Source organism: Condylura cristata, unplaced genomic scaffold, assembly GCF_000260355.1.
Source record: "Condylura cristata isolate star-nosed mole 26May11 unplaced genomic scaffold, ConCri1.0 scaffold00020, whole genome shotgun sequence".
Taxonomy (NCBI): Eukaryota; Metazoa; Chordata; class Mammalia; order Eulipotyphla; family Talpidae; genus Condylura; species Condylura cristata.
In genome coordinates, this window is record NW_004567121.1 from 32,231,779 (window position 1) to 32,243,870 (window position 12,092).

A 12,092-nucleotide genomic window follows, 5' to 3' on the forward strand; every position below is an offset into this window, starting at 1 on the left:
TTAGAAACTGTGTGATGTCCAACCTGAACTTCCCAGTGTGCCTGGAAGGAGTTTCGTGAGGAAGATGGCGTGAACAGGGTGGAGGAGAGGCGTGAACAGGGTGGCTGAAACTCCCAGAATCTCCAACATCCTGTTTGCTTCTGCAGGTGGAGGCCAGAACTATGGCAGGTTAACAGCCATCCCCAGAGCCCATTTCTTTTGCTCCCAGTCTGGAAAGCTGGAACTTTGACAATAAGGTAAAGAGCCTAAAGAGCCTTCCTTGCCCAATGTTTGTGCTGGGAGAGCAGGGTGAGGGTGTGAGAAGAATTAGGAGATATTTGTACTACTACATAAAAAATACAATATGTGTTGCAGAACTAATGCAAAACGCAGTGCTGATACTCAACAATGCACGATGAAGTGGATCAGAAGCAACACAGTTGTCAAGAGACTTAATTGTTCACATCAACAAAAAAGAAATAATTTCGTGATATAGCAGAGCTGCTAGCTAATGTTATTTATAGTGGTAGACATATTACAGGGTACAAATGGAATGACACCCTGTACCCCCAAACATCCACATGCTATATGTCAGTTCTATCTTGCTGATTTTTTTAAGGTTTTAAAAGATACATTTTTGATGACTGGGATGGTCCAACTACAATATTCTCAGAAAAGCAAAGGACCTGGAATCTAGCACTTGGGAGGAAGAAGCCATTAGGAAGCTTCCAGTGCTTCAGGGAAACTGATTCTCAGTCGCAGACTCTGGGGGAGGGGTGGAGGGGGTGAGTATGGAGTCCAAGCAGGGCAGGGGAGGGGAGGGAGCCCCCCTCTTCCCTGGCACCGGGAGTTAGGAGAGTTACATGGCAGGTAGATCTAACCCAGGGCATTGTGCTGAAAAAGTGCCTCAATAGATTCCAGCTCACAGCTTTTCTCAGGATCCGAAAGGCAAATGTTGGTAAATAGTTGCCTAGAAAAATTTGGTTTGCAATAGGGAAAACAGAAACCCCGTGGTGAAAGGGAATTCCTCTTTTGTTTGCTCTCTGAAAGGACAGACGTGTGTGCTTTTAAGGAGGAAAGGCAGAAAACTTAAAGAACACTTAAGCAAGATGGATAGGGGAAATTGCTGTCACCCGGTCACCAGCAGGTGGCGCGTTTTCTTTAGGATTGCGTCCCCCGGTCTCCCTAAAACATCGCAGCCAGACTTGCCTGGAACCCCTCGCCCGCCGGAAATCGCTTTGCAGATAATAACCCTGGGTGTCTGGAAATGTTTAATTACGGCCAAAGCTCTCTCCTCCGGCGGCGCGTCCCGCCGCCCCTGTAGCCCTCAAGGACCGAGCCCCGCGGGTGATTCTTTCCGCAGGGTTTCACCCTGACCCAATTCAGTTAAAAGAACTTTTTCCTCACCATTCTCAGTTTGATGACACTCAACGTGTTTCTACTGTATTTGTTTCCACCTATGGACAAGCGGATGGTTCACTTATCTTAGAACTTAGATCTGGGATGTGTGGGAAATAATTCTTACACTCATATTTGTACAAAGTAACCACATCTTTTACTCTCCTGTCACACTTGATCCCCAACAAAAGGCATCATCACCCCATTTCAGAACTCAGCCATCCCATGCATCTTGCGCTTGGTAAATATTCTTCGTATAAACCAAGGGCGCACACCCGCACGGGTGCATTGCTACATTTGTTCAGGTGACAAATAGATGTAAGATTCTTAGGTGCCCTGATAGAAGGCAGGGGAGGGAACCCTGGGAACCCAGTTCACTTTCCCTTTCAGTTTTGACACTGTGACGTGTCTGTGGCTGTCTCGATGTAGTAGCTCTGTGGGTCCCTGGGTGCTGTGCTCCCAGGCCCCTATCAGAGTGTGTTATTTGCACAAGTGTGGGAGGTGTGTGAGGGTGTCCAGCCTCCCCCTTGCATCTTCTGAGCTGGAAACCTTTCTGCCCCCAAGCTGGATTTTGATCTGATTGATCTTAATGGTTCCAGAGGAGCTATTGAGCAATTACAATCCATCATGTAAATGAATACAGGGGGATACCTAAATCTCCTGGTTCTTTGAAAGTTCTGTCCCTGTGTAAAGGGGGGGACATACACCGCCCCTGGTTGCCAGAAAAGTAGTGACAGGGAAGCTTGCATTGGAAGGAAAGGCTCACAAGTACTAAGTAAATTCCATTTTTTAAAGATGAGGTCATTTTTGTGTAGCCTAGAGAGGGGAGAGGAGGGGTTTGTGTTTTATCCAAAACACCCCCAGAGCAATATAGTTAATTTTCTGGAAGCTGCTCGATTTTCACTCCAAAGACAAACTGGGGCACTTTCCTTCCCAGTGGGCTGGAGTTGGGAGAAGGCAGAGTGGGCGTTGGGAGGTCAGCAGAGCCTGCCACTGCCCTACAGCATCCTGGAACAGGCAAGGATAAAGGCCCACTCTGTTTGGGAACCCCGAAACTGATACTTAGTGACTGCCCAGACTGTCCTGCGGTAGTTCCCTGCAGGGTTCCACCAGCACTCCCCAAATGTATCTGGGAGCTAAAGGCTGTTGATTACTGGGGGTGGGGTCCCAAGGCTGCTGGGTCATCTGGCCTGACCCCTCAGGGTGAAGTCCCTGGCACGGAAGGAGCAGTGGCCGAGATGGACTGGGTCTGGCCGCTGAAGGCACAGATAGAGCAGATGCTGCAGGGTGGGAGACAGAGTGCCCAGAATGTCCAGGAACAGGGGGTGTTCAGACAGAGGCTGGCCATCTATATGGGGTTTCTGGTGCTATGGTTAGTCTCCTGCTACCAAGCAAGTTTATGAAATGGAAAGTGACGTCCTGGAGAGTCCTAATCTGGCTTCACTGAAAAGCACCCTAATAGTATGCTGAGGTGTTTGGGTTTTACCCTCCTTAATACAGCTGAGCCTCAGGTCAAGACATCAAGCTGAGATTAGGCCCCTTCTCCCTTTCCCTTAAATAGGCAGGGAAGGGAACCCCAGGGATGCTCTCCCTGTACCAAGGGGCACAGGGGGCTTAGCTTCGGGACTTCATTCCCCCCTACCCTGCCCATACTGGAGGGAACCAGGACCTTGGCTGGCCTCAGGGGAACCGTCTCCACAATTGGGGGTCACCTTTGTGGGAGCGGATGGAGGACCCCTAAACTACAAGTCAGTTCATGAAATTCATCCTCCCTGCTTTCTGGGGCTGTGCTGTTGGGTAGCAGGAAGGTCCTCCTGCCCAGTCAGGCCCCGCCTTCATCCAGACTGTACATTGTGAGCTCAGGCACCCCTCTCTTTCAGACTAGCTCCAGACAAAATAGCCAGACACCAGGAGGCGGCACAACTTGAATTGCTGAACTATGGGGCCAGTCCCAAGCTTACATCTCATAGTCCAGTGCCAGGATCTGGCCAAGTCAGAGTCAACCTGGGAAATATCTTGTCCAGATAACCTGGGAAAAGGAGCATAAGGCAACCAGGTTGCATGGCCCTTTCTTAGAATTGCTAATATTCTCTAAGGACTCCTCAGAGTCTTCTAGAAAGTCTTAAAGGCCTTGTGACCATGGGTCCTGCTTCAGAAGAAAAAGTCACAAGAAAAGAAAAAGGGAAGACCTTCATTTGTGCTGTGTGGATCCCTGAGAGGGGCTGGGTTTGCTGCCCAGAAGGCTCCATCACCCCTCCTGGTTCCCTCGGGTCTGGGCAGGGGGTGGGGGGCATTTCCTACCAGGGAGACTGCTTTTGAATTGCGATGCTGGTAATGAAGTTTCTCCAAGGGGTGTCTTTTCATACACCCTAATAATGGTTCATACACCACCCCCTGAGCTGGGGAGGGAGAAGGCAGTGCCTACAGGCTTCTCCTGGAGCTTTCCCTGCTTTTAGCACTGTCAAGGAAGGGAGTGATCTCAGTTTCAGCTCCCAAAGGCCAGAATGTCGCTCCATCCTGGCAGCTGCCAGAATTCCTGCTGCACAAATTTGTCCAAGTCCGTTACTCCAGCACTCAGGGGACCGGTGCAGTCCCTCAGGGCAAACGCTGCACTCCCTCTTTCTCCTTTCTCCTCAAACCAAAGTTACCTAAGGCGCTCAGGTCAAATTCTGTTCTAAAGACCTGAGGATGCTACAAGGTCTCCCAACCGTGGCGTCAGGGGACATTTCCACCACTGTTTTCTCTATGTCAAGGAACTGCACTCCTGAAAATTCTATTAGACTTGCGGACTGAAGCTGTTCTGAGCCGCAGCTCTCCCCAGAGACAATACCTACGCGCTAGAGCGCCAAGCAAGCCAGAACCCAGGCCCAAAGGCAGGGAGGTGGGGTCAATCCAGCAACTTTGGAAGAAACTCCCAGAGGGCAGCGGTGTGAATCTGATTCATCCTTGCGGGGGAGAAACCACTCACTTTCCCAAGCCCTGTGCTGGAAGGTGAGGTGTGGAGCGGGGTCCTCAGGCTAGGGTCAGCTGGAGGTCAGCTCAGTAGCGGGAGCGGTCAGGAGAGTACCAATTTGCTCCCTAAGGTCTCAGTAGAGGAGACAGCATTTCCCCCAAGACAGAAACCTGACCCCTCTTCGTAGCCAAATCCACCTGCGCCAGCTCATCGGACTCTGAGGGCCTGGAGATCAGACCCTCCGCAGCTCGAGTGCCCGCGCGCTGTCCAAACGCCGGTCTTCTCCAAACCAACTAAGACTTCGTTAGGGGGTGCGACTGTGCGTTCATGAGGAATCCCAGCAAGTACTGGTTCCCGGGAAAAATACCTTTCATTTCCTTTCCCCACCCCGGGCTCTGATCTTTCCACTGAGCCCCGTCAGCCACATCTGGGGTCAGCCGGAGGGAGGCACGTTTGGATGTCTGGAGCAGCTCCTCGCCCAGGGCCTGCCTTCTCCCGGAAGATTCCAGGAGAAAGGCTACTCTGCCAGGGCAGACGCGCGCCCGAGCCCAAGCTGCTGCGCGGGGATCCCGGCGCACCACTCCGCCGGCGAGGCTGCGTCCCGGTCGCGCAGAAAGAGGACCTCGAAACGCGCGGGCTCAGCCTGCTCTCCTCTGCGAGCGGCTGTTTTCTCTAGCGCGACAGCGCGCCCCCGTAGGCCTCGGACGCGAAAGGGGTCGCGCGGGGCTGAAGAGCTGGGACGCAGGTCCGGGAGCCCGCGTCCAGCGAGCGCGGCGGCCGCAGTGGGCTTCCCGGGTCGGCAAAACTTTGCCCGTCTGTGCGCAGGCGCGGGACGGGGGCGGGGGCCGGGAGGGAGGGAAGGAATCCAGAGGCCAGGGAGGAGGGGAGCGAGGGAGGAGGGAGGGTGGATTAAAATAAGTAGGCGGCTCGGGGCTCAGGGATGAGTGAGTCGGAGTTCGGCCTCTCCCCAGCACGTTCTCAGCCGCTCCGGGTTCCGCGCCGACGAGGGAGCCTCGAGCGAGGGTGACCGTCCCCTGGCTGGGAGGACTCGGGGCGGCGGAACGCTCCCGCGTGTGGGGCGCTCGGAGTGCCCGCAGCCGGAGAGGGACCAGGACGCTAGAGCCCCGGGGGTGCCTGTGGAACCCAGCGCCTCAGGCTTCCCGGGTCCCCCGCTGAGAGAGCCCCAGAGGCGCGCTCAGCCCCGGGAGCACCGCGGAACCAGGTAACTGCCGCCTCGGGCGCCCCGGCTCAGCGAGGGGAGTGCGGGCAGGATCTGGGGAGTCCCTGTCACAGAGCAGCGAGTGCCTCCGCTCTGCCTCTCCCCACGTCCCCGAGGGAAGCTCTTCTTGCCAAGCGAACGCTGCGGGACCTTTGTGAAAGTGAGAGCAGCCGTACCCCCGGGGGTTGGGATGGTGGCTCTGGGACTTCCCGCGCGGGGTCCTCGGCCCCCCAGACCTCTGGGGAGTGAGGGGGCGGGTCTCCGCGGCTGCCAGCGGCGGGTCCAGCTCGCGGAATCCCGGATGAGGTGCCGCTGTCTTTGGAAGTCAGCCTGTGGGCCACCTCTAAGAAACCCAAGCAACTTCAGCCCGCACAAACTTGCCCGGGACGCGCGCCCAGCTCGCCTGCCCTACCTTAGCTCAGGACCAAGGAAGAGCGCGTGGAAGGATGGCCAGGGCCGCCGTGGACCTCAGCAGGGCAGGTGCATGCCCCAGCCGGGTTGCGCTTTTGTGCGAGTTTGTCTTTTAAGTGGCTCAGGTAGGAGAGCGGCGGGAAAGAGCACAGGGTCGCGTGCCCGCCCCGCCTCGAACTTGCGCTCTCACTTGGGGGTGTTCTCTATGGGACAATTGTCTGCGGCCAGAGGCTGCAGGGTGAAACGCCACTGTCCCGGCGCAGGGAAACTTGCGATTCGAAAGCCGCACGCCGCAGCAGTTTTCGCTTCCGTGGAGCAGAGGGTGTCTCGGTCTTAGGGCTTGGCGGGGAAGGATTCATTGGCTCCCCTGACTGCGCACCCAACCTGCGCAGAGAAGGTGGGAGCCAGAGGAGAGGGGGAAAGCGTTGAGGGGTGTCCGCTGAATAACTTCTTCCCTCCGAGTCTCGATAAAATAAAATCCCACATCCAGCCCTTCTTCAGTTTCTTGGGCAGAGCGAGGTAGCGTCTGTGAATGTAAAGCAACCGAGAAGGTTTCTTTGTTGCTACAGTTTAGTACATTTTACCCGAGCTAAGAGATGCACGCTGGCTCCGGGGAACAGAAACCACGTGCGAAGCTAGCTGGTCTTCCAGGTTCACAGCCTCTCAGAGGAGAAGGGCTGGCAGGGATCAGAAAGGGACCATCCATCGGATAGATGTTCTAACCCAGGCTTCTCGAAGTACTTACGGTTTCATTAACACAGGGGCGCAAATCTCTCTGTACTCAGCAGGCTCTAAGTGCACCAGGACAGCGACTAAAAATTCCTTCTCTCTCCTTGCTCGGGAGAATTCCACAGCAGTGTCCTAACTGGCCAGTCCTCTCGCCAGGGGGTCCAGATGCCTGTCACCACTACCGTTGGGGATTCAAAGTCGAGGGTGATTTTCTGGGGCTGCAGAGGGGGTCTTCCAGGCGGAAGCTCTTGGAGTTCGCCCCATCCTCATTAATGAAAGCAGTTAACTCGTTCACGCTCAATTAGCCCCGAATAAACCACTTTAATAGACTCTGCACACTTCATTAATGCCCAGTGTCGGGCTGCCAGTAGACCCGGGACAGGAGCCCCACCGCGCGAGGGTGCAGTGCCAGCGGGCGCCTCGAGGAACCGGGTTTGGATGCGCCAAGTGCGGCCGCGTGTAGTGGGCGCTGTCCCGCACCCTACTGTGCCGGGCCCCAAGATCTAACCGAGTGGACGCCTGGCGGGGAAGAGTCGTTCTCTGTGTGTTTAAAGATCTAAAGCGCTCCCACTGGAGACCGGGGTCTGGACGAGGCTAGCGGAGGGCTTGGGGACACCCTTCCTCTCTGGCTGGGGAGATGAGCGGGAGGCTGTTTTTGGCTCAGCTGGCCGCGTGAAACCGGATCGTGCATTGGGCCCATTCTTGGTGCGAGTGTAAAGAACCACGTTTCCAACGAATTTCGTCTCGGGAATGTCGCTGGCGAGCGCCTGGGGAGCCCTGGCCTAAGTCAAATCTAAGCAACTGGTTGCGCAGGTCAGGAAAATAAATTGAGTGTCCGGGAAACAAGATCCGGCAGATTGCTTGGAAAGGTTGGCTCCCCAGAGCCGGGGTGCTGCGAGCGCCCCTCCTCCGAGCGACCCCTGTCATCTCTGTTGGGGGGGGGGAGGCCTGGAAGGGCCAGGTTAATAGACGATCCAGGGCTTCCCGGCCCGAGCACCCAGCGAGCTCTGATCCAGCGCAGCCTGGCTTCCTGCAGCCAGGCCTCTTGCTACGCTGCCCACTGAGGTGGAGGCCTCAGTGGCGCCCGAGGCCCCGGGGAGCCGGAGGTGATAAGGATCTGGTTTGCAGCTCCAAGAGGGGATAAAGAGGTGACAGCAAATCAAAGAGCGCTCACCTCGCCCAAGTCTGGTTCGACCTTTGAAGTTGGTCAGTCTCCCCCACCTCCCCCTCCTCCGCCCAACCCTAACGGTCCGCCTTTAGGCCCTATTTTGCTTCGAAGTGTCCTGGCGGTCTAGGGTGGCCACCGGCTGCCTCCCGCAGGACCGGGCTTCCAGCCCTAGGGCAGTCGTGAGGCCCTGGGGCTGGTCTCCCACTGCACGGCCCCACTCGCCTCCCCAACCCCCGGCTGAATAAATTTCGTTGGTCAGACTAGGTTTTCATTCGATTGCTAATTTAACGGCGCCTCCAAGGATCTGCGGGCTTTAGGTATTTGCATCCCACCTTTGCCCCCAAGGGAGCCTTTTCCCTGTTGCCCACTTCTGGAGTGACCTTCCCAGTAGCTGGCCAGGGGGGAAAGGGATTTCTGGAACATGGAAGTCTGGTGCTTCCCTCCCACTGACAGCTTCCACGCAGTTGAAAGACTGCTCATTCTGGGCTTGAACCCTGTGGCCTGGGTTAGCGAGGCCAGCGAGGCTGCCTTTGTAGGAGTCGCCTGTGCTGTGGCAGCTGGAAGCAGAGGGGTCCCTGCACCTCCCAGGGGAGGGGACTCACTGCAGGCTGGAAGAGGGAGCCCAGGAGAAGAGGTGTCCAGGAGCTGAGAATCAAGACCGCAGAAGTGAAGCATCTTCTGCTCCCTGCTGCCTTTTGTAGCCTCAGGTCAGAGCCATGGGTTTCAGCCCTGGGCTCCAAAAGGCCCTTCACACTTCTACTTTCTTCCCCTGGTTTTTGTTTGTTTGTTTAATTTAAATCTCCTTCACTGGCCAGGCCTACTGTGTGTGTGTGGGGGGGGGGGTGGCGGAGAAGGCTGGTCCGGTAGAGCTCTGACCTGTCCAAGAAAGTTGAGGGTCACTGACCAGGTCGGCCAGGGCTGCTGGGCTGCTGGTCACTCCAGCCTGGCTTCTCACTGGCTGCTCTAGTTTCCAGACATTGTATTCAGAGGGTGCCTAACCCCCAGCAGCTGAGGCCCAGCCTTCAAGCTCTTGTCCTTGGGCACAGGCAGCACCTGCCAGGGCTTGCTGCAGGCACAGAACTCTTGAGAGCCCAAGACCCATCTCTCTTTCCCAGGGAGAAGGGAGGGCACTGACCCCCCCCCATGGTCATGTCTGATTGAGTGATGTAAGGTGGCTATCTGGGTCTCCCAGAAATGAGGGTGTTACCCAAGGGCATTTGTTGGGGTCAGTCCAGCGGCAGCTGCAGAGAGGCTGGTGGCAGAAGCGCTCATCAGAAGTGAGGCAGGAAAGCAGGTTGGAGGCCAAGGTTTTGAGTGTTTAGGAAAAGATGACAGGACTTCTAGAAGCCACACTGGAGCTCAGTTAGTAGCCTCGCTAGCCCAGGCCACAGAGTTCAATGCACAGGAACCCAGAAACATGCAGACAGGCATCCATTTGTGTGCGTGCTGCCAGGCTGTGGAGCTTTTCACAGGTGCGCAAGAGCCTCTCTGGGTGTGCACGCACACTCACGCACACACACTCACGCGCGCACACTCACGCGTGCACACTCAGGCTCACCCTCCACCCCCACCCCCACCCCCCGCACTTGTCCTAGTCCCTGAACTTTGCTTTGTAGCACAACTGCGGTCCACCCAGTTTCTCTTTGCACCATGTCAACTCTGCTTCAGAATGTGTGAATCTGTGTTTATCTGTCAGTGTGCATTTGTGTGTTTGTTTATCCACACATGAATGTGTCAGCTTGTGTCCAAGTTCCTGTTATCTTCGCAGGAGAGTATAATTCTGCACAGACGTGTGTTAGCCTGGATAGAACCTTCCAGATGCCAGTGACCCCGTGCTTCTGCTTTCTGTGTCCCGTGAGCTCTAGACCCCCGTTTTAAGTTGCTCTCATTGCCTAGGCGTTACTTTCCTGGAGGTTTCTATATAAAGTTCTGTGTCCCTGCCAGAGGCCATTTGGAGGAAGCCTGTGGGTTACAGAGGTTTCCCTTTTTTTTTTCCTGTGAAGTGGGGGCCACATATGAGTCGGAGACACTCAGCTCCACCCTGGGCAAGAGGGTGTGGCTGGGCTAGAATGCAGAAGTTCCACCTACCCTGACCATCTTCCCCCTCCTCCTCCCCCTCCCTTCTTTTATTTACAGATAGAGCTCGAGTCCCAACCGCAGTTACAGCAATGGGCAGCAAAACCTTGCCAGCGCCGGTGCCCATCCACCCATCCCTGCAGCTCACCAACTATTCCTTCCTCCAGGCAGTGAACGGACTGCCCACAGTCCCCTCGGACCCCCTGCCCAGCCTGTATGGGTTCAGCGCGCTGCACGCAGTGCACCTGCACCAGTGGACGCTGGGCTACCCGGCCATGCACTTGCCACGCTCTTCTTTCTCCAAAGTACCCAGCGCCGTGTCCAGCCTAGTGGATGCGCGTTTTCAGCTGCCCGCCTTCCCCTGGTTCCCGCATGTCATCCAGCCCAAGCCAGAGATCACGGCTGGAAGCAGCGGTCCGGCGCTCAAGACCAAGCCGCGCTTTGATTTTGCCAACCTGGCCCTGGCGGCCACGCAAGAAGATCCGTCCAAGCTTGGCCGTGGGGAGGGTCCCGGCTCCCCGGCAGGGGGGCTGGGTGCTCTCCTGGATGTGACCAAGCTGTCCCCGGAGAAGAAACCCACGAGGGGACGGCTGCCTTCCAAGACCAAGAAGGAGTTCGTCTGCAAGTTCTGTGGTCGCCACTTCACAAAGTCCTACAACCTACTTATCCACGAGCGGACGCACACGGATGAGCGGCCCTACACCTGTGACATCTGCCACAAAGCCTTCCGGAGGCAAGACCACCTACGGGACCACAGGTGCGCACTGGTGGCGGGTGGGCGAGAGCTGTCCCTTTGCTTCTGCCCTCCCCTCTCCTCTCTAACGAGAATGTTCCTAATACTCCTCCTCCCTCCCCATCTTGCCCCAGGCTCTGTGCTTCCTGGAATTCCCTAATCCTGCCAGGTTCCGCGATGATAAGTCTGGGAGCAAGTGTGCCTGCCCAGAATAGAGAATATGGGGGTAAAAGGGACCCGAGACTAAGCTAGGTCTCAAGAGCTCCAGACCAGCACCCAAGGCTTCGCCACTCTTTCCTCCATTCTTAGAGCTGTCCAGTGGCAGTGTCTACAATGACAGAAACTGGGACGCGTGGCTGTCGAGAACTGGAAATAAACCATTAGTATGGCAGAGAAACTAGTGTGTTAGTTTTAATAAACACATGTAGCTAGTACCTACCTTCTCAGACAGCACTGCACTAGCAAACTGCACCCCAGTCCCCTCATTTTTAGTGTTCACCCAGACCTCATAAGGAGCCCTGCTTCTCCCAAGTTTCTTGGACTGGCTGGACCAAGATCTAGTTCACCCCTGTCTCCATCCACAAGCTCAGCATTTTGCCTGCTACACAATGCATCCACCCCCCTGCCTTTCTCTGAAGGGGAAGCTCTCCTAGCAATGGGGACAGCCCTTGGGCAACCCGCTTGTAACACTGCGAGTTATTTTGCGAGGACTCATGCTCTGTCTGTTTCTGCCCTCAGATATATTCATTCCAAAGAGAAGCCTTTCAAATGTCAGGAGTGCGGAAAAGGATTTTGCCAGTCCAGGACTCTCGCTGTCCACAAGACTCTACACTCACAGGTGAAGGAGCTCAAAACCTCCAAGATAAAATGCTAAACGGAGCCTCCCGGTCACCACGAGGACCCTGGGTCACGCCGCCCCCTCTTCCGGAGGGACTAGAAGCCAGACGACTCTGGCGGGCCTCGGGAGGGGCTCGGGATCTTCCCCCATCCGAAACAATGTCCCCTGAGTCCCGGGCACACGCAGAACTCCAGAGCCCCAGCCGGGGTCACGACCCCGGCGGCTCGGGGCGGCTCCCCCAGGACGCGGCTAAACTCTTGGCCAAAAGGCGGTACTCACGTGGCGGAAGGGGAATTGCATTTAAAAAAAAAAGAAAGAAAGAAAGAACGAAAGCTCCGTGCAGCCGCCGCGGCGCCTCTCCCAGAAGTATTACTTTTTCTATTGTTATTTTATACGTTTTCTTTACTTTTTTTTCTTTGACCATATAAGCTTGTAAGTCTGACTGCGGGAGAGAGGGGAGAGGAAAAGTTCTGCGCGCTCGCTTGCAGCTTCCACCCCTCCTCGCGCGCCCTCCCAGCCCCACCCCCGGGAGCCTGCAAAAGTGTAATCCGTGTATCTGCTTCGCCGCCCGGCCTGGGACCGCTGGCC

At 56.0% G+C, this 12,092-nt stretch overlaps 1 protein-coding gene across 2 annotated transcripts; it reads left to right on the forward strand.

Annotated features, from left to right (window-relative positions):
* Window positions 1-209: 209 nt before the first annotated feature.
* On the forward strand, window positions 210-11,831 carry OSR1 (odd-skipped related transciption factor 1). Of its 2 annotated transcripts, none has more exons than XM_012727328.1 (3): window positions 210-236; window positions 9,994-10,690; window positions 11,405-11,831. In XM_012727328.1, the coding sequence occupies exons 2-3, from the start codon at window positions 10,026-10,028 to the stop codon at window positions 11,538-11,540; spliced, it is 801 nt and encodes a 266-aa protein (XP_012582782.1). In that variant the 5' UTR covers window positions 210-236; window positions 9,994-10,025; the 3' UTR covers window positions 11,541-11,831. The 2 variants fall into 2 exon arrangements, with proteins under 2 accessions (XP_012582782.1, XP_004686474.1); XM_004686417.2 differs by lacking the exon at window positions 210-236 and adding an exon at window positions 5,293-5,552.
* Window positions 11,832-12,092: the final 261 nt, after the last annotated feature.